The sequence below is a fragment of the Desmodus rotundus genome, chromosome 11 (genome assembly GCF_022682495.2).
Source record: "Desmodus rotundus isolate HL8 chromosome 11, HLdesRot8A.1, whole genome shotgun sequence".
Taxonomy (NCBI): Eukaryota; Metazoa; Chordata; class Mammalia; order Chiroptera; family Phyllostomidae; genus Desmodus; species Desmodus rotundus.
In genome coordinates, this window is record NC_071397.1 from 69,098,788 (window position 1) to 69,125,918 (window position 27,131).

General features: G+C 37.7%; 1 protein-coding gene across 8 annotated transcripts in view; it reads right to left on the bottom strand.

Moving 5' to 3' along the window:
* Positions 1-27,131, bottom strand: part of FAM184A (family with sequence similarity 184 member A) — a 105,872-nt gene that overhangs the window by 15,335 nt on the left and 63,406 nt on the right. For all 8 annotated transcript variants that reach the window (XM_045188718.3, XM_045188716.3, XM_045188715.2 and 5 more), the window contains exons 10-12: positions 9,857-10,069; positions 4,925-5,078; positions 239-366 (exon numbers count right to left, since the gene is read on the bottom strand). In XM_045188718.3, the coding sequence (XP_045044653.2) occupies positions 239-366; positions 4,925-5,078; positions 9,857-10,069 (495 nt within the window). The remainder of the gene's footprint in view (positions 1-238; positions 367-4,924; positions 5,079-9,856; positions 10,070-27,131) is intronic.

Sequence of the window (27,131 nt, forward strand, 5' to 3'; positions counted from 1 at the left end):
CTCAGGATGCAAGTAAAATTCAAAATATTCAGTTAAAAGGTCATAAAATCAAATGTAAGTGTTATGACCAATATTAGTCAAGTTACCTATTTACCCTTAAAAATAAAACTCTTTAATATAGGTAGTTAATAACAACTAGTGAAAATACTAGTTACTATAAAATATTTTCAGAAAATTGTGAACATTCAAATCTATTCACATTTAGGAAATAATCACAGAACAGAATGCTCTTCCCTACCTGTCTTCTACTGATGTCCATGCTTCTCTCTAATTCCATTTTAGCAGCTGCCAGTTCTTGATGGTGATTATGCCGTAACAAATCAATGGCAGCTGCATGCTGATGGTTTAGTTCTGAGCGTAAAGAAGCTGGAACCCAAGAATAAAAAGAGGTTTAGCATATTTAAAATATATTTTAGGTACATAAATAAAAATTACATGTGTCACAGAATATATGTAAAACCAGGATACTTGTATGTATGCCCGTTAAAATATCATGGACTTGTGTATGCCTCTTAAAATATTACAGTCTGCCCTGGCTGGTATGGCTCAATGGATTAAGTGCTGGCCTGCAAACGAAAAGGTCATAGGTTCGATTTCCAGTCAGGGCACATGCCTGGGTTGCAGGACAGGTTCTCTAGTTGGGGCTGTGCAAAAGGCCACCAATCGATGTATCTCTTGCACATTGATCTTCCCCTCTAAGAAGTAAATAAGATCTTTAAAAATATAAAAATATATTATAGACTATCATAGAATATTATGAATTTTGAGGTCATCTAGCTTTGATAATAATTTCTAGCTGCTCAAATGAATTGCAGTATTTCTATGTATGCTTTCAGTGTGTAATTAAGATGTTAATGAAATGAAATGTTTTTAACTCTTCTCATTCCCTATTAGAATAACATTTTAGAGTTGAGCGGTACCATAACATATTTAGGAGGCAACTTCCCACCCAGGTAAGAATTCTCCCACAATATCCCTAAAAGATGTTAAGCACTAGGTAGTCAGTACTTTTAGTGATTTGGAAGTCATCATTTTCATTTGAATTTGAGATTATTTCATATAATCTACATTTACTGAAAGTCAGGTACTATACTAAGGGAGAAGGAAATGTGGCCTTGTCCTTATAACTGCCCAGGCTAGAAGGGAAAGCATCTTATTAGGGAATTAAGAGAAATATCAGAGATGAATATGAGTTATAATAAAGCTATAATGAGTTATAATTATAACTGTGCTCATACTATAATGAGTTATAATATGAGCACAATGGTGGAAGCACCCAAATTTCCTAAGAGAGGAAAACTGAGGTTGCTATCACAAAGGAATTATACAGAAACTAAAAGAATGCGTGGTGTTCTCTGAGTGGAAGAAGAGAGAACACAACATGCAGAAGCAGAAAGAACCTGACCTACCAGGCATCCTATGACCAGTTTGGTGTGGCAGTAGCCCACACAGCATGTGGTCACGCTGGAAGGAAAGTGGAGCCCAGTCTGAGAAAGTTTCATTTTCACTTTACATTTCGGGTCGTGGCTCTCAGGCTGGGATACGTGTGTGAGCATAGCTGAGGGCACCTGTAGAGTACACATGCTCATCTTCGGAAACATGAGTTTACGTGAAGATTTTTGGGAAAGCCATTATTTTTATATTAACACAAAAGAGAGATAAGTGAGTTAAATACAAATTATAAATTCTAAAGCTAAAACATGACTCTTCAGAGAAATGTTGTGCTTGTAGCCATTCATTTGGGCTCCTCGTGAGACCCCCACGTAGGGCATAAGTTCGGTCCCCCAGTGTTAAGGGTTTCTTCAGTGGAAAAACGTGACAGACACTGAGGAAGGACATGTGGAATCCCTGAAGGATTTGAAGCTGGGAAGTCACACAGGCAGACCTGAGTCTTGCACAGATTAACCTCGCTGGAGTTTGGAGGATGGACTGTAAGAAGGGAGATCAGGAAGAAGGTCATGGTAATAATCCAGGTGACAAATGATATGACCACAAACTAGGTATGGCAGAAAGGTAATCAGACATAGGGAATATTTAAAGGGAGGAACTAATAGGATGTAACAGTGAAAGAAAAAAAGTTTAATGCATCTCCCAGGTTCCTGGTTTGGGCAAATGGGTAAATGGTGATACCATTAATTAAAGCAGGTATAGGAATAGAAACACATTTTGGATGGTGAAGGAGACAGTGAACTGATATCTAAAATGTAGGGTGTAAGAATATCTAATATGCAGTAAGACATAGAAATCTAATCTGCGAAGAAAGCAGTATGGTCTAGAAATATGCATTTGGAGTGACCAGCACAACAGATGGTAGTCAAACACACGGATATGAGTCCAACCAATCGGGGAAAGCCCGAAGACTAAAAAAATAGACCAGAACGCTGGGAAATAGCAACATTTAACAGGTGCAGTGGGAAACGGCTGGCAAATGAGATTAAAGAGGAGAGGTCAGAAAGGTAAGAGGAGAGTGAGGACGGAATACTTTCATGGAAACCACAGGAAAAAATGATTCAAGGAAGTCAAAGGGGTCAAACGATGCAGCAGGGCCAACAAACTAGAGCTGGTAAGAATACTTTGGATTTTCAAAGTGCAATCGCGACCTCAGGAAGAGTAATTTCAATGGAATAATGGAGTGGGGTGGGAGGGTGGGTGGTGCGCGTGTGTGAAATGTAGACCTAAAAGTTCCTGCCAAGTATCTAGAATATATAAAGAACTCTGAAAACTCAACAGTAAAAATACAAACGATCCAACTAGAAGAAACACAGATGGAAATGAATACATGAAAAAATGGTCCACATTGCTAGCTATTAGAGAAATGCTATGTAAAATTCACTATGAGATATCACTATATCCCCAAAGTACAAAGTAACAACATCAAATGTTGGGGAGGAAGTGAAAAACTGTGTCACTCATATATTGCTGGAGGGAATATAAAATGGTATAGCCACTTTAAAAAACAGTCTGGCAGATTCTTCAAAAACTAAATATACAATTATCATATGACCCAGCACCTGCACTTCTGGGCATTTATCCCAGACAACTGTAAACTTAGTTTACCCAAAAATGAAAACACCCAGACATCCTTCAGTGGGTGAAGGACAACAAATGTGGTAGGTCAACACCACGGAATATTGCTCAGCAATAAAAAGGGACAAACTATTGACGCAAAAACCTGAATGAATCTACAGAGACCTATGCTGAGTGAAAGAAAGCCAATCCCAGAGGTTACATATAGTATGATTCCACTGAAAACATTCGTATCATTCTTCAAATGACAAAATTATAAAAATGGCTTCCGGGAGTTAGAGGTGGGGAGAAGAAGAGAAGTAAGTGCAGCTATAAATGGGCAACAGGGGTCCTCAAGGTGATGGGATTGTTTCGTGTCTTGACAGTATCAGTACCCTGGCTGCGATATGTACTGCAGTTTTTTAAATATATTTTTTCATTTACAGTTTACATTCAGTATTATTTTATATTAGTTTCAGGTGTGTACTATAGTTTTAAAAGATGTTGGTTTTGAAAACCATTGGGAAAAACAGGGTAAAGGGTTCAAAGCACTCTTTATATTATTTCTTACAACTGCATGTGAATCACAAATATCTCAAAATAAAAAGTTTAATTTAAAAACATCAGAAAAAATCTTTTTGTCAACAAAGGGGTATTTAAATCATGTTTCAATGGACTACACAACAACCATTCCTACTGCTTCCTACAAGCCTGTTTTTATCTCTTCTGACACACTGCTGAACGCATGCTCCCTTGGGGCCACCTTCTACAAAGACTTCCTCTGCATTTGACTAGAAGCTACTTGCAGGCAAAGACAGAGCAGCAGTTCATTTCCGAATCCTCCTCCATTAGCAGGGCCTCTAGCACATAACAGATATTCCACGTGTGTTTGCACTAAATACGATTTTCATCTTAGCTACCACAAGGGTTTTTAAATGAGGAAGAGGAGAAAGCTCTGACGACTTGGCCTAGGGCTCCCAGCATCAGTAGAGACATCAACTGCATCAGGGGCTTTCTCCTTGAGGCCCATGATATTCGCAACACTTTGATCTTCTTTGTTCCCAATTTCTGCTTGGCATGAGGGTGCTGCTGAAGTGTGACAACATACGTTAAAAATATTAGGAGAACTTAGAAAAAAAAACAAACAAGGAAAATGAGATGGTAGGAATGAAAAGTTATTGAATGACACTAAAAAACAAACTAAAAAAATCTTTAATATATATCTAGTTTTTCTTTAAAACATATCTCCTTATAAAAAAGGTCGTGATTTGAACACCTCAAAGATCAAAATCCCATTAAAAATATCTGTCCATATTTTCGATGGAGAGCAGGATGACAGCTAGTGGGGGCATTGGGAGGGCGGGAGGGTTGAGCAAAAAGGAAAAAGGACTTATGGACATGGGCAACAGGGGTAGTGATTGCTGGGGGAGAAGAGTATAAGGGGACTAAATGGTAATGGAAAAAAATACAATGAAGATTTTAAAAATATATCAGAAAAATAGAACAAAAAGTCAGATCTAAACATGACCTCTCACATTAAAAAAAAACAAACCCTGAAATGGAAAAAACCAGTACAACTATCTGGTCTAAGGGTATGTGGCACCATGCCCAGCTCTCCCTTTCGACACTGCACACTCGGAAGCCTGAATGTCCTGACTCCATTTAGTCGATTAACGACAGACGGAAGCACCAGTGAGTGTTGCTACACAGTGAGTGCATGGAGAAAGCCTGTGTTCTATCCATGCTATTCTACCACACTTGCCCCTTCATCTGGTAGCTTCAAATAAAATATGCAAAACACTCAGATATTCATTGTGATATTTCAAAACTTGAAAATAAACTTTGTGATTTCATGTCAACTTTTAAAGTAGAAGAATGTTCAAGTAAATATGATAATATTATAATCCACACAAAATACCGAGCATAGCCTTTCCTTCATCTTCTAATTCAAACCGCAGAGTCTGAAGTTCCTGTTCCATTTCTATCCGGAAGCCCTCCATTGACTCTCTGTGTGCATCTTTTAGTGACTGAAGCTCTGCAGAATGTTTCTGTTGTAAATGATTTTCAAGAGCCTAGAACAGGAGAAACACATTCGAATTATTATGTTATAATACAGAAAGGAAAATCCAAATAAAAATAAAATAATTAATAAAACTCAGTTATTATTTAAGAAAAACAAAGTATTTTTAAAAAGATTTTACTTAGAGGAAGGGATGGAGAAAGAGAGCGTGAGAAACATCAATGGTTGCCTCTTGCACGCACCCTGACTGGGGACTGAACCCGCAACCCAAGCATGTGCCCTAACTAGAATCGAACATACAACCTTTAGCTTTACAGGAGAATACCTAACAAACTGAGCAAGTCTGGTCAGGAAAAAGAAGGCACTTTTAATTCATTTATGAGAAAATTAAATATAAGCCCTGGCCAGTGTGGCTCAGTTGGCTGGAGCATCGTCCCATAAACTGAAGGGTCGTGGGGTGGATGGGGCACATGCCTCGGCTGTGGTTGTGCCCCCGTCTGGGAGCATGTGAGGCAACCAACCAATCAATGTTTCTCACGTAGATGTTTCTCTCCCTTTCTCTCTCCCACCCCTCCCCCCCTCTCCAAAATCAATAGGCATGTCCTTGGGTAAGGATAAAAAATAAAATAAAAAATTTAAAAACAAAAATTAAATATAAGATAATCACTATTAGAAAATAAATTAGTAGATCACTTCCGAACACTAAACTCATAGTCATGGAACCAAACTGACTCAATATTTTGTGTTTGAATTGGATATGGACTCTTGCCCTAAAGCAGTTTTCAATAAAGTTATTTTCTAAATAGATGTGAACAATCTAAAATTAATGAATAATCCTTCTGTGTGCACAGACTTAGACTTACGAAAAACAGGAGGAGGGTATTAACATGAAAAAAGTCTTCTGATCAGGGAATAAGACATGGAGGTGTTTATAACTTCAACCTCATCAAATATTTTGTAGCTACTTTCTAGTCATTCTTTTTGACTACATTTGTGAACAGAAGCAAAAGCTTTGAGGCCTTGACTTCCGGTCAACATGGAGGCATGGGTAAGCATGCTTCACCTCCTTGCACAACCACAAGAAGAATCACAACTAACCTCAAAACAAAAAACACCCAGAACTGCCATAAAATTGAACTATAAGTCCAACAACCAAGGATTTAAAGAAGCCACATTTATCCAGATAGCAGGAGAGGTGGAGATGGGGAGCCAGAGCAGTGAGGACACAGTGTGGCATGGAGAGGTGGCAGCATGTACAGAATGTCCAGTCCCACATTCACGTGTAGTAGATAAAAATCGGAAAGGATACCTTAGGAGCTAACAATCCTAGCCCTAGGCCAGACCTTGCAGCCCAGTGTTCTAGCTACGGGAAGATAAAGCTTTTATAGCTGCTGGCTATAAAAACCAGTGGGGGTTGGGGCAGCAAAAGAAACTGCTGGTTTCTCAGAAGAGTCCATTTAAAGGGCCCACAAGGTCCAAGAACATATGCAAACTCACCCACACTCTGGGAATCATCAACAGGGCAGCAGCTGGAAGGGCGCCGGTTGCATACGGTAAAGTGACTGCAAATGGGCAACTGCCAGGCAAGCATTCAGAGGCCAGGCAGCGGAACTGTCCCCTCTCCGATCCCCCCTTCCCACACAGAGCCACAAAGTGGTGAAGCGGGTTGCCCAGCCTTGGTGAATACCTAAGGCTCCACCCCTCACACCTTAACTGGTGTGCTAAGACAGGGAGTCAAAGCAGCTCTACCTAATACACAGAAACAAGCATAGGGAGGCTGCCAAGTTGGGGAGACAAAGAAATATAGCCTGAATGAAAGAACAGAACAAAACTGCAGAAAAAGAACTAAGGAAAATGGAGACAGCTGACTTATCAGATGCAGAGTTCAAAACACTAGTGATAAGGATGCTCAGAGAAATCACTGAGTACTGCAAAAGCACGAGGGAAGAAATAAAGGCTACACTAAGTGAAATAAAGAAAAATCCACAGGTTGGAACCAACAGTGAAGGGAAGGAAGTCAGGATTCAAATCAACAATTTGGAATATAAGGAAGAAATAAACGTTCGACGAGAACAGAATGAAGAAACAACAATTCAAAAAAAATGAAGAGAGTACGAGAAAACTCTGGGACATCTCCAAAAGAGCCAACATCTAAATCACAGGGATGCCAGAAGGAGAAGAGAAAGAGCAAGAAACTGAAAATTTACTTGAAAAAATAATGAAGGAAAACTTCCCTAATTCGGTGCAGGAAATAGACATACAAGTCCAGGAAGCAGAGAGAGTCCCAAAAAAGTTGGAACCAAAGAGGACCACACCAAACACATCATAGTTAAAAAACCAAATATTAAAGATAAAGAGAGAATCTTAAAAGTAGCAAGAGAAAATCAGAGTTACCCACAAGGAATTCCCATAAGACTATTTGCTGATTTCTCAAAAGAAACTTTGCAGGCCAGAAGGGATTGGCAAGATGTTTCAAAGTGATGAAAGCAAGGACCTACATCCAAGATTACCCTATCCAGCCAAGCTATCATTTAGAATGGAAGGGCAGATAAAGTGCTTCCCAGACAAGGTAATGCTAAAGGATGTTCATCATCACCAAGTCATTATTAGATGAAATGTTAAAGGCACTCATTTAACAAAAAGAAGATCAAAACTATGAACATTAAAATGACAACAAACTGAACTATCAACAACTGAATCTAAAAAAACAAACACAAACTAAGCAAACAACTAGAACAGAAATAGTGCCATAGACATGGAGATCATTCAGAGGGCTATCAGCTGGGAGAGGGAAGGAGGAGAATGGGGGGAAAGGTACAGGGATTAAGAAGCATAACTGGTAGGTAAAAAATAGACAGGGGGGTGTTAAGAATTGTACAGGAAATGGAGAAGCCAAAGAACTTATATACACGACCCATGGACATGAACTGAGGTGGGGGAATGCTGGAGGGAAGAGGGGTACTAGGCAGAGGGGGACACAGGGGTAAAAATTGGGAGAACTGTATAATTGTAATAGCATAATCAATAAAATATACTTAAAAAAAACCCCTCTAAGAGTGGGTAGCTCAAAACGTAAACTAAAGCCTTTCGTGTGGTTAGTTTTAAAAGCCCAGCCAGACAGAACAGACTGCATGTGGCTAAGACTGCGAAGATATATGGCCACAGGAGAAAAAACAGAACTCAGGGTACTTCCAGGTTAGAGACTGAACTGTTCTGGGAAGGGTTTATCTTACTGTTACCTATAACATGAAAGGTTCTTGAAAAAGATTCTGTACTGTAAATAGGGTAGCATTTCTTTAATCATTACTCTAAAATGCTGTTTTTAAAAATTAGTATTTGGCTTCTTATGTTCACTGTTTTAAAAGTGTTTTATTTCTGAAATATGAAGCATACATTTCTTTGAATATAGGTAAATGCAGGACTTTTAATTTAGACAACATTACCTAGGTACCTTGGCTACCAAATGACGGGCAATAAAATCACAGATTCTGATTTCTTTTTAAAAATAATTAAAGTTTTGAAAAGACTGAATGTGTAAAATTAAAGTACTGATATGAGAGCTTATGTGTTATTCCAATTCACAAATGGTATCCAATGAATTTATTACTTAGCAATATAACCAGGCCTAACTTTTAACCAAAGGAACTTCCTTGACCAGACCAAGAGATTTCAACATACTGTACTGGTAAGTTAACTGTTTTTAAAAGGATAAGACTTTCACTCTGGCTGGTGTGGCTCAGTGAATTGAGTGCTGGCCTGTGAACCAAAGTATCGCTGGTTCAATTCCCAGTCGGCACATGCATGGGTTGTGGACTAGGTCCCCAGTAGGGGGAGTGTGAGAGGCAACCACACATTGATGTTTCTCTCCATCTCTTTCTCCCTCCCTTCCTCTCTCTAAAAACTAAAAATCTTAAAAAAAAAAAAAAAAAGGTTAAGACTTTCTTGGTTTAATTGATTTATAACATACCACTCCTTAAAGCAGTGCCTGCTCCCACATAAAGAATTAAGAAACAACCGTCATCTGTAATGGCTACAGATGCTGAAAATTGTTAGTAAAACTGTATTTTTCTATCAGTCTTTATCATGATTCCCACAAGGTCCTTGGAAGAAACTGGAAAATGTACTGTTAAGAAATAAACTATACCAAAATTAATCACACTAAGACTGTCAAATTAACATTTTAATAGAATTGAGTAATGTATATGGGGAGATTCTGGCATATATGATTAATCTAATAATATACCTATTTGATTTAAATCTCTTCTGAGTGATTTGTTTGTATCACTACTTTTCATATGGGCTTTGGGCTATATATAGGGGATTGCACTATTTTAAAATGTTTATAATTTCACTGAGAATTTTGTATATATTTTTTTAAGTGTAAGAAAAAAATCTGGGTTGAAAAATATATAAATTCTTTGGATACATGCCTTTTGTAGATCTAGCCTAAAATAGAAAAATTAAAATTTGATGAAAGACTATTATAAATTCAAGATAGTATTAAATGATTACAGTGGTTACAGCTCAGTAGGACCATGCCAAATTTACTTAATCACTGTTAACTATATGACAAACCAGATGGACTAATAGTCTCATCATGAACTTGGCCATATAATGGAAAACAATGCAAAATGCTGTCCCCAGTCTAAGTTGTCTGTGATAGTGTGTAACTACTGTATATGTTTAAACACTGGAAAATATACTGGAAAACACACTGAAATAAAGCCATACATAATTTCTGGGAGCTAAAAAATGAGTTCTTAAGAATTGGAAGGCTAATTACTATTAGGCTATTGGATTCCATTTGAATATATGTCACATTAAACTTACTCTTTGTTCCTTTTCCTTCTCTTCTTCCATAGTTTGAAATGCAAGGACATGTGCTTCTTTTAAAGACTTATGTCTCTGCTGATGTTGTTCCTCCAACTCTTCAAGCTCTTGTGTGAGTCGTTGTCGTTCCTGTGTAAACTGGGCTTGCAGTTGCTGCAAAGAAGTCTGAGACTGGGACAGCTGCATCTCCAGATTCTGTTTCAGCAAGGAGATCTATGCCACAGAATGGTACACAATGAAGAATAAATACAAGGCATATTTCACAAACTGCCAATCTAAGAGAAAAAAAGCATTTCAAAGATATTTAGAAAAACAAATGCCTTAAGAAAGTATCTACTTAAAACGTTCACAACACATCATAGATATCTAATCTTTAGGCATTACCACTTTCAATTCTAGTTTTAGTAGTTACCCTAAAAATAGACTGTTTTAGTGGCATTGAAGTTTGTAGACTCTAAAGAACACTGCAGCCCACATGTAGAAATACAACAACTACGCTGTATTGCAATAAATATTCACAACATGAAATAAAAACAGAAGACAACTAATGTATTTAGTAGATTACTTCAAAGAGACAGTATGAGAAATTAAACTACTTATTTGTGAGGCGGCAATGTTGAGTGGCGAGGACTGCGGGCTCTGCCCTTGCTGCTCCGCACACCTCGCCAGGCTGGGTGAGGATGAAGTGTGCTACTATGCTCAGTTCCCTGAGAACAGCCCCTGGCACGCAGTAAGCGCTCAGTGTCAGCTAAGATTATTTGATGATTGGAAAGCTGCTCTTTAAAAGATTTATCAGTTCATAATTTAGAATCCTTGTGTTAAAAAAGATTTTTTCTTTGAATTCTGATTTAATTCAAAGGACTCGCAAATCTTCAGGCTTTTGGAAAATCGTAAGCATTCCACAACCCTCTAGTTGCAGCCTTATAATAATGATGGGTGTTGTATTTCACTACTGAAAACTGGTTTGTCACTCCTTTTGAAAACAAGTATCACACTTAATGTCTGCATGGCTTCTGCATGTTCTAAAATACTTAAAATTAGGTTCTTTTTAAAGAATTAACACACAAAATATGTGTATAAGTATATGCATGTGGGATGAAACCATTTAGTTTCATCTATTTCTCTTCCGCTATACAGGAAATGGTAACTTGACACTAGATAACCATACTCTAACGGAAGTCTGATTCTAAGGGAACTTAGGGGAATGAGATAAAAAGTTGTCAAATGTGTTCCATTAAGTAACTTAAGACACTGTATGTGTTTATATACAAATATAACAGTTTCTGTGAGCAAGAAAGCCAATGGAAATAGGAAGCTTTAAAGTGAGTTTTTGTAAATGGGAAAAGACATTCACTTGAGTGATGAAAGGCAAATAAAGGCTGCCTCACATGTCTCACAAAGGAAGTCACTGGGGAAAGAAAGAGAAAGGGTGGAGAATCACTATATAATTGCAAAATAAGAAAGAAAAAAAAGGAGGAACTGGAAGACAGAAAAGGTCAGAGGCAAGCAACAGGAAATGGTCCAAGCCTATAGTGACTGTGGGTGGGTGGACTAGACGTCTGGAAGGGTTTGGGACCAAACTTTAAATCAGGATTAGTTGTAAAGGTTAGCACGTGCCTTTATGGAGATAGTCAGGCACTGGTGAAAAATGATAGAACTGATCTAGATATTCAGTCTGTTTTAATGTATTTCCAAAGTGACTCTACCTCCTGAAAGTTATGTGGATTCTACTTAATGATTTCTACACCAGCCGAAGGTTTCAGAGGGTATTTCATATGGCTGGAGTCAAGTGGAACTGCCACAACACTCTTGACTGCCACCCCCGACACCTTTAAATGGCAGCAGCACCCGTGACTTACAGACCGAAATAAACCCCGCCAGTGTGAGAAGTGTGAATGACACAGCAACAGCTAAGGACACACTTGTGAATTAGGAGGACCAAGACATATGATACTCTGTGACTTCTCACCATTTTATGCCAAGAAAATCAGGATGAAGTAGCATTAACGACAACCCAGAGAGAAAAAATAAATCATAAAAGGGTAAAGGCAACAAAAACGTGTGTTTGGAAACAATGATATGTGACTGGTAGAGTCATTTTCTTGCCAGCTAGCTGGTTCTTGAAATAAAGAACCAAACCAGTCTCTTCCCAAAATCAAATCTAGGCCCAGACCTAGCATGGGGACTGATGTGACTGCCATGTGACAGCTTATTAGAATACATGTAGGAAGGTTAGGAAAAGACTATGTTACATGTACAAAATGACTGACAGTTAAAGCTATTACCTGGTCCCTGGGCAAGTGAGGACTAAAACCCACCCAGCGAACAAACTGCTCACCAAGCTGTCCACCCAAAGAAAATGGGCACGTATTTCTGGTTTGCGCCCAGGCACCGCATGGGCCAGCAGCGGCCCTGGGGCCTGTCTTCCAATTGAGTGTGCACTGAGGTTAGTAAGAAGCTCATCAGTTCACAGCTGTGGATCTGACATTCAGCGATACCTACTTCCAAAATTCACTGCATTAAAAAGAGCTCCTATATTAATTTGACTACAATTTGACTCACAGTTGAACTTTTTATGGATGAAACTTATGAAGAAATATAATATTTAAAGTGAAGGAAGTACTACAGTAATATGAGGTTTATGTTTAAAATCTAGCACTCTTTCAAATCTCACCAGCTTGAATATTTCACATGAAAAATATACTTTACCTTGAAAGGACTCCAAAGCAATATTTTTCATTTTAGGATTTAAGATTAGTCTTTGTCTCTATACTCAAGAAAATATAAAGTATGTACAAAAAGACATTACCATGCAATCTAGTGTTCAAATATACTTAGTTTAGATATTTCATATTAACTTTTAAAGCACACCAAAGTAATATTAAGCCTATCTAAAATCTCTGGATTCATGCAGAAAGCCTTTATCATGCAATGCAGCGTCAAAACTTATTTTGTTCCTTTTATAAATAGTCGAATTGCATTGAATTGACAGCCTTTATTCAGCATGAAAATGACATGAGCTTTGAAAGACAAGTAATGAGCAAAGCGATGTAAAATGAACTAATGTTTAACAGCTGAGTATAGGACACTTTATGGAAATACATATTAATATAAAATTTCAGTAATTCAAAATAAAAGAGAAGAAAGAGAGATTTTACTTTCAATAGTTTGGGCGATTTTGATCGATAGGTTTAAGACAGAATTATAGAATGGCGTTTGCCGAATAAATGAATGAGAAACAGTAGTTGCTCCAAATTACATATTTAAACTGTGAAGTATATGGCGTTAGTCTCTACACATCTGTTATAATTTTAAATTTTAATGCTTTTTATTTTGTTGATTTTAAATAAACCAAAAAAATCCTTATTTCAGAAAAAATTTTAGTCCTCATTTTAACAATTCTTACTACACCCACAGCAGTTTAGATACGAATTCTGTAACACACGGACTTGAGTGATAGGTACCAGATATCTTGCAAACAATTTTAAAGGCCAAACTGCACTGACATTAAGTACATCTTTTGATCTCTACCACTTAAAATACTGTTGTTGTTGTTTTTTTAAATAAAGCATAATAATTTCAAAAGGACAAAAATTAAAATTAAAACCTATGGGCACACTTTTCTGAAGAAAGGAAAGCTTTGCCTGTTCCCTACAGAGCAGTTTCACAAGGATTCAGGGCGACAACAGCGTTCTTGAAAAAGAACCCCCAGCACAGAAGCTGAGATGTCAGATCTGAGGTGCTGGGTGGGACAGACAGGATGTCAACATGGGGCCGCCAGTGGTTACCTACAGCCTTCGGGTTTTCATGCACTGTTCGTGTTTTTTGTCCCCCAAAGCATCAGCCTAGTTACAGAAAATAGAGAACACATAAAGTATACCAATAATTTGTCCTCAAAACAAATTATTGGCTGTGGATCAGAATCCTCTATGTAGATTTTAATAAATACCCTTGCCCTGGCCCCGATCCCTTGATTTTGTGATTTAGTAGGTCTAGAATTGGGCCCAGGCCCCTAACATATTATTATTCCAAATTAGCAATGTAGTGAATGTTCACTGTAAATTTTTTTTTAATATAGCAGTTATAGAATAAAAGGGAAGTCTCCTTCACTCCCTTGCCAAGTCTCAGTCCCTAAGGGTAACCAGTGTTAACACTTTGGTGTCTCCTTAGATATAATGACTCACGCCTTTAGATACATGTAATTGCCTGTTTTGTTTTCTTTGGTTATTTCTACTACATCACGTGTAAGTGGCTGGACATTGTCACCAAATATAGAGAGCACATCTGCCCTGATTGGACAGAACAGTGACTATGTCTTACAAACAAGTTACTTTGCGGCCCCAGGACACACCTCAAGAGGCCAGCGAGTGCTTAACATGCAAAGCTGCTGAAACAGGCCCCCAGGGCTGCTGGTTGGGTAGACTCTCCATATACTTTGCATGGAGCAATAAACACCCCTTCAAATGTAAAACCATGGGGTGCCCTGACCTGCAGGTGTTGAATGTGATGGAGTGGCTTTTCATATACTGCACTCTATGCAGCTTCCTCCAAGATGAGTATACCCATAGATTTTTTTGACGACCAGTTAATGAACTCTCCACTAGGGAGACCAGTGAGCTTGTGTTTTTATAGGTTTGTTTTTCTCTTCACAGTGGTACTGATAAAGTACACATATCCATGATAATTAGGTATACCCCATTCTTTTCAAGGACAACACAGAATTTCTACTGCAGGCACTGTTTCTTGCCTTCCCAACAGCTAACCTCCCCCTTTCCTTCCTTCTCAGCTGTACTCTTGAGTTTGTTCAGGGATGGAATGGAAATCGCTGTCTTAAAGAAGGTAAGCCCATCTCCTAGCACCCAGGGATGGATTATGACTAAGATGAGCAAGTCACAGAAATCTAATTATAGGAATGTGTCATACTGTTTTAGTTAATAAGCTAAAAGAAAGTATGTGGGGAACTTTGGGGAAAGATTTTATTTCCTGATAGATGTTAAAAAGCACTTAAGGGGAGCCTCTTGCATTAGCATAGTTGTTCAAGAACTTAATAGCTGGAGCTGGAGCAGCCACGTTGCAACTATGACATGACAAACTGAAGTTCAAAAAGTTAACACACTGACCATGGCAAAGCACAAGTGCAGAAAATACCTAGTTCTTAATTATCCTGACAGCTTAAGCAACTGTTCACTTGGTGTTCTGCTGTTTATAGCCCACTGCATCCTAACAGACATAGTTCCAGAATCGAATACACTATAAATCCCTTTGCTTCCTGATGGAATGTGGATCGTCTCACCTAGTTTCGCTATTATAAATATTGTGCACACACACACAAAATTCCCCCCAAACCAAAAGCCAAACGAGCTGAACATGAACGCGTGTTAGTCTATTGGAAGGCTGCACATCTCTCTCTTTTTTAGGTTCGCAGATGACTGTAATGCACAGTCACACTGAGAACCATTGCCCTGGACTTCACGAAGCTAAAAATTTTGGCTGCTTCTTTTATGATAATCTTAAGGCAAGGTCTAGAGAAGTCACTGAAGCCCTGGCCGTTTCCATATCCTCTGCTCTCAGTTCATTGTGTGAGATTATGGAGGAAAACAAAACAAAATATTATTTTCCCCAAGTAAAATTATCTATGGCCTTCTCTACTGTAGCTTTTATCAGTTTATCAAGGTATTGGTAAACTGTTTATTTGTGTATTTTTTGAAGAAGGTATATATAAATCATGATTTTTCAAAAATGATTTTTTTATGGCAGGGGTTGGGATGAGAGGTTCATTCATTTTTGTAAACAAGAAAATTAGCAAGAAAAAATTTTTGAAAATAAGATGTATAACTTTGTTTTTCAATAAATTATAAGTATGAGATGGTATTGAGCTGGAATACTTATCAATTTTGACAGGGAAAGTAAAAAATTATTATAAAGTCTAAACCATATGATGTTAATATTTAGTTTAATATTCAAATATATAAAGCAACATTAAAAATTGCTAACATACGCTTAGTAGAGGACAGTAAGGATAACTTACTACTATAAAATAACTTACATGAATGCTCACATAAAATGTTTGAAGGTGCCTGAAGATTTTAATTCTTCCTAGTTTTCTCTTTTTTAAACCAATAATTTGCTACGTTTAAGAGTCTAGCTAAGGAAAGTAAATTTAAGCTTGTGAAATTATAACCCTTCTGAAAAAACTCTGAATTGTTCATAATTATTTAGTATTTCCTAAGAACACCTATAAACTGAGTTCATCAATTAAGAGCCACACAATAATGCCTACTTGATGACCCTAAGGTATTTTGGGAGTGTGTTCCCTCTCATTCTTAGTTGAAAAAAATTAGAAAGGTTTCAGAAAGAACAGAGGGGTCAATCAATAGTCATGTGGTTTTTAGAACAAGATGGGGCATATAGTGGAAACTTCCTGCAGGGAAGGCTGGATAGAGACGACGTGCTAAGGGGTGGGCAGATGCTCCCGCGCTGAACAATACTCTGAGAAGGTCACACTTGTTTGGATAATGACAGAGGAAAGAACTGATCCTCCATGACTACGATGTCACAAAAGAGAATTAATTAATGGAGACTTCACTGTGTTCCCAATCCCTTCTACTTTTTCTGTAGATGAATCAAGGCATCCCTGTTCTGGTTACTAAGAGATTTAACTTCACCAAGGTAGTTTTTAGTTTAATGAACACCTTTTCACTTATAATTATTAAGGAAAAAGTGACTATGTTGTTACAAGTATTCTGAAGTACAATTCAATTAATTTTTTGACAATAATTATACCTTATTTGGGTTCTTATGTCTATCCCAGTTAGCACATATGTCAAAAAGGATTAATGTAACAATTAAGCCCAAATTCTTACTATGCTCTCTATGCTTTGCTAAAAAGAACTTCTAAATACAGCCTTATTTAACCAAAACTGAGATAAATATCTTTGTTGGTTATTTTTTAATATATTAAAGAAAATGGCATTAAATGTATTTGTGTACTTCTAATTATTTTTTTAATGTAGAAAGCAAAGCTGCATATGAAAGATAGGCAAAATTTTTCTTTCCTTGCATAGCAGAAAGATGGGCACTATGAGGAAACAGTTTCCCTCTAGAAGTATCAAATGTCATAGGACAACTCTAGCCTCAAAGGTTTGATTCCTCTAGGACAGGAACTGGCCAACTACAGCCTGTGCGTATAAATTAAGTGGTCCTGGGACACAGCCGCACGGTGGCTTTCACCCAGCTGCATCAGACTCCAGCGGCTGCCACAGAAACGGCACGGCCTGCCCTGACTGGTGTCATCCTGCCACACAAAGAACGCCAGTTCAATCCCCGGTCAGGGCACATGCCTGGGCTGCGGGCCAGGTCCCCAGTTTCGGGCTTGGAAGAGGCAGCCAGTTGATGTTTCTCTCTCACACCAATGTTTCTCTCCCTCTCTGAAAATAAATAAATAAAATCTTAAACAAAAAAAACCTTGCATGGTCCACAATGTCTAAGTTATTTAACTAGCTGGCCCCTTTCAGAAAATTTGCTCACCTCTGCCCTCAGATATCAAGAAAAATATTCATTTAACTCTCTGTTCCTATTTTAAAGAACAAGTTGGGAATGGATTTGATATGAAAAATCTCATTTTTTTCTTTTCCTATATAAAGAAAAAAATTTTAATGAGTGGTTAAATGAATATTGTTTTGACGCTAAATTTCTGCATATCTGAGGCGTACATAAGTAAAAAACAGTAATAGTTTAGCTAATTCTTAGGAAAAGGGTTTTACTCCATTTCACTTTAAATCTTTTAATAATTATAACATTAAAATCTAAAACATGCTCTGAATCTAACGAACTTTCACAACTATCTAATTCTTTTAAATAAAGAAGTCTATTGATACTAGTTTTTCAAAAAATAAACTAGTTAACCAAAGAAATGCATTTATATTTATGTCCAATTCTGTGATAGTCAACTAGTTAGTAGTTTTTTAAAACCATTCATGTATCTTACAAAGTAAACAGTAAAGTAATGAATTTTATGTGTGAGATGTCAAATCTTGCTTGGTTTTATAAAGAAATATATGCTTATTAATACAATGTGATAGATGTATGCACATACACGAATGAATGGCTGAAAGAAAGAAACTTTTATTACCCATATACAAAACACATCTTACTGAATGCCAAAGTACATTTTTTACGTAAGTTTAAGCTTTAAAGCAGTGGTGATGGTTATGCAAAGTCAAAAGTGCAACATGCCGTTGTGTGTAAACTGTAAGTGCCGTTCACTTACATTGTTGATAGATTTATGCAAAGCTTCACCCAGAGAGTGCCGCTACGAAGAAAAGATCACAGGAATAAAGGAAAACATTCAGAAATCAACTAAGTGAAAGAAAGAGGGAATAAAAGGGAGAGTAAACACAGAACATTAATTATAATATACTCAAGAAAAAAAAAGGTGAGAACAGTTCTGAGAATGTAATTAGACAAAAAGAACTTTGAGACTTACAGTCTAAATTATCTGCAGTCCCTTAAAACAGTGTCTCACATTTGGGGGCTGGCAGACTTACCTATGCACAATACCGAAGGCTAGTGCATGTAAGCCAGAGTTCAGTTTCAAAAGTGATCGTTACTGAAGGACCTCGAAGGCTTATGACTGTTCTAAATTCCTCCCAGAAACCTACAATATATTGCTTCAAAGTTTTACACCCAGTACTGATGTTGGTTTTTGAAGGATTTCTCTTGCGAGAAATGAGCAGATGAGAACTGAAACACTAACTTGATTGACTACATAAGTTTGGAGCCAGAAAATAAGAGATAATCACCAAAAATATGAAGATTTAATAATAATCTGGTTTTGTATTAGGGGAAAGAAAAAAAGAGATGCCTTGCTATTTTTTTGATCCTATTTTCTAGGGCATAACTGGAAAATTTATTTATGATCTGGGTCCATTTTTCAGAAATTCACTGGAATTTCCAGTGATAACCCCTTGGAAAAACCTCTAAGCACTCTCTCTCCCCCCAAATATGGAAAACAATGTGATTTCTCTTTCAACGGCTTTACTTTGCATTACCCTCCAAAAATACAAAATAACATTTAAAAATTTTAATTACTAATATAAATAGAAAAGTTCCTACAAAATGGTGTTTACTTTGGACAAATAAGTCAACTTTCAGACAGAACATAATTATCTTTTTTTTTTTTTACATAACGTGATTATTCCTTGGTGTATCACAAACTAAAGACAGTTTTTTATTTGGTCAACAATTTTTTACTAATAACTTAGACTAACATATTCTAAGATAGAGTTTACTAGAGTTAAAAAAAAATAAGTTGAGCTGTAGCTGGTGCAGCTCAGTGGACTGAGTGCCAGCCTGCAAACCAAAGGGTCACTGGTTCGATTCCCAGTCTAGGGCACATGCCTGGGTTGTGGGCCAGGTTCCCAGTAGGGGGCATGTAAGAGGCAACCACACATTGATGTTTCTCTTCCTCTCTTTCTCCCTCGCTCCCCCTCTCTAAAATGAATAAATAAAATCTTTAAAAAAAAAGAAAAAAATAAATTGGGTATGTTTTGGAAGTGGAGGAAAACAGGACTGACAGATTACGGGACAGGTAAAAGAAAGAAAGAGAGAAATCAAGGATGAATCTTCCTTTTTTGTTTGAGGCAACAAGCAGTTCCCAAAGTGAAGATGTTGGGATGATAGACGGAGTGTGGGAATCAATACTTCTGAGTCAGACATGCTAAGTTTGAGATGCCTATTAGTCAACCAAGTGATCGGGAGTTCGGGTAAGAGGTCAAGGCTGGAGATTTAATGTTATAAGTCATTGATGTATAGATAATATTTAGGCCACATGATGGGATGAGATCACCCCAAGTGAGGGACTGCTTGAAATAATGGATGAGTTAAAAATGTATATGCAAAAATATTATTTGGCAAGCATTCTACATAAGCAAGATCTATGTTAGTAAGAAGTGATGCCCTATATAATAATTTGTTCTAAAGTATCTTAAGCTTTTCTTGTTAGTTTTCGAGATGAGTGGAAAGGGCTTCAAGAGATCCTCTTCAACTGACAGCACCCGGACACTTAACGTAGAAGGCTTGCTGCATGTGTTTCAGGAGTTTTCTTCTTTTTAAAAAAACTGTTAAAAGATTTTATTTATTTATTTTTTAGAGAAGGGAAGGGAGGGAGAAAGAGAGGGAGAGAAACTTCAGTGTGAGGCTGCCACTTGAGCGCCCCCACTGGGGACCTGGCCCACAACCCAGGCACGTGCCCTGACTGGGAATGGAACCGGGAACCCTTTCGTTTGCAGGCCAGTGCTCAATCCACTGAACCACACCTGCCAGGGCAGTTTTTTTATTCTTGAAAGATGAATATAATCATACTTTTTGATAAGTGAGGAAGGAAATTAAATATAACTTAAAAAGTTACTGCACTTAATTATAAATTTAGAGCTTTGAACATAAGAAATTATGCCCTTAGGTGTAATCCACTGTGTTAAACCTCAGTTTATTAATTTAGAAACTAGCACAAAGTTTTCCACGTTTGCAATTTGCAAATGTATTGGCTTATAAATATTGAAATCCACTGAATAACAATCTTTTAGAGGACAGAGACCCTGTCTTGTTTACAGTCTGCATCCAAAGTAACAAACTTGGTACCTGGCACAGAGTAAATAATGCTCGATGAATATTTACTATATAAATGTTTATTAATAAATAATATGGACTTATATTACTGAGTTAGTTTTCACTACTCTCTACCTTATTTCTCCCCACCGTATTTCTTCCCTCCCCCATAATAATAGAAGTAGCAAAGAGAGAATTCTAGATAACTAAAAAGATCCTAAGACTGAGAACTGTATCTTCTAAGAAATGAACTAATGAATATACTAAATATTCCATACAGAAAATACTAATCTGAAAAAAGGAAGACTGCCAAGAGGGACTCAGTACTCATTGAATGGTACCTATCTTGTCCTACTCTACTCTATTTTCCATACTGCAACAAGAGATCTGAAATTACAACACCTAGAAATTTCCCACCACCAATGAAAACCTTTCAATGGCTTCTCATTGCTCTTTGGATAAAGTCCCAACAAGGCAAAAAGGTCCTGCTCCATTGGACCCTGCCTACCTCCCCCAGCCTCCTAACCCTCTACCCTCCAGAACACAGGTGTCTCGGGGCTGCCTGAGGGCCTTGGCACTTACTTCCCTCTCTACTCAGAATTCTGTTCTCCTTCCCCAGGCCCGACTCCTGCTTCTCTTCCAGGTCTCAGGTAAAGGATCCCACACTCAGAGAAGCCTTGCCCAAGCTCCCAGACTAGGTTAGGTCCACACGTACACATCCTTGTGGGCCGCGGTTGTAACGAATTGATGGGTCGCTGTTATTTCCATTTGCCTCCCTTTGCGGACAGTAGCCCTGAGCAAGCAGAGACCACTGTGACCTCACTACTGGTCTGGCACAGTGCCAGGCATATCAGAAGCACTAAACTTCTGATAGACGCCAAAGTGTCATCAAATGTCAACAGAAAGAGTAAGATTCTCTTTACTTAATAAAGGAAATGCCATTTACTAATTTGTAACTTCCTTGAAAAAATATCTACACTAATATTACATTATAACTCAAATAAAACATTAAAGCTTAATAAAACATTTCAAAATCCAATATTTAATATATAATACTATATAGGTGAAATTATTTAACCCAATATAGCCAAAACATTATCATCTCAACGTGTAATTTTATAAAAAATACCAGTGAGACATTCCATGTTATTTTTCATACTAAGTTTCTGAAACCTAGTATACACTTTACATCGACGCCTCAGTTCTGATGAACCTCATCTCAAGTGCCTGACAGCCATAGGGGGCTGGTGGCTACCACATGAGACAGCACTGGCCTAGAGATGAGAGGGAAGTCTGCAACAATTCTTTGTAAGAAACTGGCTTTTCGATTGCTCTCGATCATGAGCATTTGTTTTACTGCTCTAGTTCTTACTTGTGTCATTCTTTCCTACTTTGTGTAAAAAATTCTAAAATAGCCTGTGATTGTAAAATTAATGCATCTAAAATTAAATGTACCATCTCAACCCCCTCAAGTATAGCTTATTATGACTTTTTGGTTTCAAATAATATCTTCTCTTCATTATTCTAGTTTCAAATCCTGAGTCAACTTTAACACTTCCTTCTCCTCTTCATGAAATTACATGATTTGTTCCTTTCTTGTATATTCTCAGTGCCTCTTTGAATTATTCTCTTAATTCAGGTCCTCTTTGGCTACAATGATTTGTACTTCGTATGTTTGACAGCTTCCTGTTTGGTAGCTGTGCCTTGGTTTTTGTTCACTCCATTCAACAACTATTGGGTGCTTACTGTGTTCCAGGCACAGTTTAAGCTGCTGGGGATGCAAGAGTAAACAGCGCAGTTAAAGATCAAGTTCTCATGGAACTATATTGTAGTAGAGAGGAGAATCAACATGATGCCAGGCAGCGATCAATGTTGCGAGCAAACACAAAGCAGAACGTGGGGCCAAAGTGGTGGAAGGTGCTATTTTAGAGGAAGTGATCAAGGAAGATCTTTTTGAAAGTTAAGATATGAGCATGGAACTGAACAAAGTGAAAGAACAAGCCCTGCAGATCTGGAGAAAGTGGGTTCCATGTGGAGGGACTGGCAGATGCCAAGGCCCTGGGTCGGACTAGGTGTGGTGTGTGTTCCAGCAACACTGGTCCAGGATGACTGCAGAAAAGGACGGGAAAGAGGGCAAGAGGTGATGCTGGCAATGCCATCAGAGTCCAAACCCTGAGGCTACTGTGGCCATGTGAAGAGCGTGGGTTGTATTCTCAAGGGGGTAAGAAGCCTCTGGAAGATTTGAAGCAGGAGAGTAGCATGATCCAACTTAGTATTTTAAGAGCCTCACTTTGGCTGGCTAGAAAATAATTTGTAGGCAGGTGAGAGTAGAAACAGAGAGACCAAATGCAGACTCCAGTTTCAGTGTAGGAAAGAACTGCAAGTGGCTTGGCCTACGGTGGCAGTGGTGGCAGTGGTGAGACATGGGCACCTTCTGGATGTACTCTGAAAGGAGAATGGTAGGAAATGCTGATGGGCTGGCTATGCAGTGGGAGAAGGAGAGTCAGAGATGGCCAAGCAGTAAGTGATGGCTGTGTCTAAGAGGAGCCGTCTTAGGCTGAGCAGGGAAGGCGGGGTGCCTGGTGTGCATTCTATCTCAGACACTGGGATTTAGATATTTATATTGAGATGTCTCCATTTCATCCTCACTTAATATCACAGCCATATTCAACCTCCTCAAATAAAAATTTCAGCATGTTAGCCCCCTATCCATAAACCTTTAACAGAGTTTTATAGTTGGAGTAAACTTTGAACTCGTAAGCCTAGAAGTCAGTTTTTCAGTATGACTTCTCTCCTTAACTTCCCCATTTCTTGTTTTTCTATTCCTCATATGCCTGGGAAATAAGAGTGTATTCAACAAAATGTTTGTTGATGAATACAAATATTTGTGTTCATCCTTCATTCTACTCAACAGTCACACTCACGCTGACCTTCGCAATGAAGTCTTTCCCAATCACATGGACTATATTACTTTCTCTACTCTGTAGAGACATACTCCTTCCCAGTGGTATGTTGACGAATGTTAAACAGCTCTCAAAAAAGCAAAGCCCTGATTTGTAGAATTTGCTAATGTATGTGTTGTAAACGCCCACACCACAGATGACTGCAAGCCATCAACATGATGTCCCTGAATATGGAGCTGGGAAGACACGCACACAATCAGCTATTGTGATCTGGGAGGAGCCAGTTCCAGCACACCGCTGCTCCCACAGCACCAACTGTCCAGGTCACTGATCAGGTCACTTATGCATCGTGACTTTTACTGCAGGTATCTGTATATATATCTTCTTCCCATTTGACTGTGAATTCATGGGGGATAAACTGTGTTAGATACATGGCTAAAACCAGCCAAATGACCTTGGGGTCTCAAAGTTAAAAACGGAGGGTCAGATCCCAACTGTAAAATTCCATTTCTGTGTCTAAATAATCTGTGTGCCGCCCAAATTTCTTAGTCCACTGCTCTGAATGAGGGCACTGGAATATAAAGTTATCATATTGGAAGCAAAATAAAACCAGCCTTTAAAAAAGGTGAAATAAAGGGATATATAATGGTATTAGAGAATCACGAATAGAAAATATGATCACAAAGGACTCTACACAGTTGCTTTTCTTTAGACAATTTGAAGAATAAGAATGCAGTTCTTTTGCTTTAAAGGAACTCTAATGTGTACACCAATAAACCTAGGAAGCATAATTAGTCTTGGACTAAAGTGTAATTACTGGAAAGAAAAAATGAACATAATGAAATATTAAAAGGAAACTAAAATATATTAAATTACAATCCAATTTAAGCACAGAATGAAAATAACGGTTTTCAGAAAATTTCATAAAGTGAAAAACATCTGATTCAAGAGAAGTAAAATTCTTATGCTTTACTTTGCCTCATTTTCGGTAGGTAAGCCATGAAGGTTAGTTTAGATCAGGGGTGTCAACCTGTGGCCAGAATGGGTATGAATGCGGCCCCAAAAAACCGTGAATTCACTTAAAACCTTTTTTTGCTCATCAGTTTTTGTTAGTGTTGGTGTATTTAATGTGTGGCCTAAGACAACTCTTCTTCTTCCAATGTGGCCCAGAGATGCCAAAGACAAGCCTGGTTTAAAGCAAATTTAATTAAGAGTTTAAAATTCACATGAATGAAATTACTGTATTTCTTCTTTGTTCTAAGTAGGATGAAATATAAGCAAGCTAATGCACTAACTTGACTCAGTTCACTGAAATAGTTAAAATACATAAAAGTGCAGATCTTCTGATGCAACATATGCTTCTGCCTAAGCCCTGGCGGCCATAACACTATTCCCTACCCCCAGCCTTCCAAATACTGCAACCCCCAAACCAGACCTGCCTTCCCCAAGTGGAGAGGTGTGTCAGCAGTGCTGGGATAGGGGAGATGGGTGAGGCCAGTGGCCGTGAATAGAGTGAAATGGTCATGGGGTCACGGCTGGGAGTGGCGGGTGTCAAAAACAGGGCTTAGCAGGAGTCAGGCAAGTGGTAGCACAGGCTCTAGAAATCCATCTGAAAGAGTCATGAGAACAATATCCAAAGGGCCAAAAAGGAGGGGTCTATTGTCCATTACAAAGTTCCATTAAAAAGACTGCTGGTCCTGATACAATTTTTTGTCATCTCATATGTCTAGAAAGAGTGAAACCTTGCTAACATAATGGCTACTTTCACTTAAATGTGGAATCTTTTTTTCAGCTTTTTTCTTAACTTTCTTTAAGAGTAGACAATTCTAGAACGCAAAAGTTATTTCCAGTTTTTTTATGGCGATGTGTATGCCCTATATATTGGAGAAGTGGGGAGAAATAAAGATATTGTTGTTGTAGAAATGACCTGATGGCAGAGTGGCACAAAATAGTTTTCCCTATTGCTGTGGAAGTAATTAATTCCTGGTTATCTTCATATTTATGATTAGTCTGCATTAGAGACTAACTAAAAAATTCTTTCTGTAAAACTGGCAAAAACTGGGGCCAATATGCAATAGATTATTTTATAATACATGAAAATAGAACAAGATGCAAAGCGTGATGTACTCTAACAAATGCACAATGCAGAATTGACATAAAAAAGAAAGAAAAGACAAGCATGGATGAAATCTGACAAGACAGATTAAATGAATAATGAATAAAACAACTTAATAGAAAATAGGTGGGAGAAATGGTGGGCTCTCTTTACAGTGTAAAATCCAGCCAAAACATGTCTATGTTCAATATGTCCTGCCTGAGAACCAAGGCAGACTTTTAGGGATGCTTTTCAGTTTTATCGTGTGATTGAAATAGTTAAATCTCCCTAATAGAACATCACAAAGGAGGAACACCCCTCTATCCAGTAAAATCTGTCCTTCTAGGTCCCTAAGTGGTACCCAATTTCTAGTGAGAATTCTGGTTTCATTGTTCTTATTTTTGTCTGAATTTCAAAGGTTTCAAGTTATTCACAAAAGCTCATACATACATATACCCATATATACACATGTATGTACATAATTATGACTATAGAGTACCAGACACAAATTAGCAAGCCCCTAGTACTCTTGAAAGACACTGCGTGTATGTACTTATGTAACAAAATAACTTACAAAAAGTCTATCCCATTTATTTTGAAATCCATCATGATCACAAATAGAAAGATAATAGTGGATTCCTAGCACTAAATTACTGAGCTGCTGCTTCTCCAAGTTCTGTGCTGGCTTTTCAACTAGTGACTCATGCAGTCAGTCCTATTTAATTACTGGCTTAGCGGGAGAGCGCTAAGAATTCCTAAATTCAGAAGTTGTGTAAATGAGTGAAAATTCTTTTGATAATAGATATAAATGCTCTGGGAATAAGCAAGCATGACATAAGAAGACAGATTTAAGAATATCACCATGTTTTAAGTGATTTTGAAGCGTAACGGGCAACATCCTGTTGGTAAGAAAGAAGTAAACAGCTCATTTCTGGCAAGTGGTTTTAGGCAATCAGAGCACAATAAATAAATTTTACCTTCCACTACCCAAAAAGTATCTAAAGGTCTGAAAAAAAAGATTCTATACTTTCAAAAAATAAGTGACTTGTCCATTTAAAACCTCTACCATGTTCAAATATCAGATCTAAAAACTGTAAATGCTTCTCAGTATTTAGAACTCTATGTGTAACATAATTAGTACAATTCATAAATTTATAAATATGCCTCCTTGATTTTATACATTTAAAACTGTGGGGGAACACCCTTCCAGTTGTTAGATGAGATGTTGCCTAATTCATGAATCACTTAATTAAAGCCAATTAGAGCTTCAAAAAATTTTTTTTAATTTGCCCCATGAAAAACAATAAAATAATTACCAATTTGTACTTTTTAATTCTTTCACATTTTTCACTCAGCTCTCCAATCCCCCTTCCCTCTCTCTGTCAACCATCAGTCTGATCGCTGTATGTATGAGTCTGTTCTATTTCATGTGTTCATTTATTTTGTTTTTAAATTCTACATTTAAGTGAAAACATATATTTGCCATTCTTTGTCTGACTAATATCACTTAGCATAATACCCTCTACACCCACCCATCCTGTAGCAAATTGAAAGAGTTCATTCTTTTCTATGGCTGATTAATATTCCATTGTATGTATATACCACAACTTTTTATCCATGTGGCTAATGATGAACATTTTAGTAATTGTGTGTGGTGCCAAGTGGGTACTTG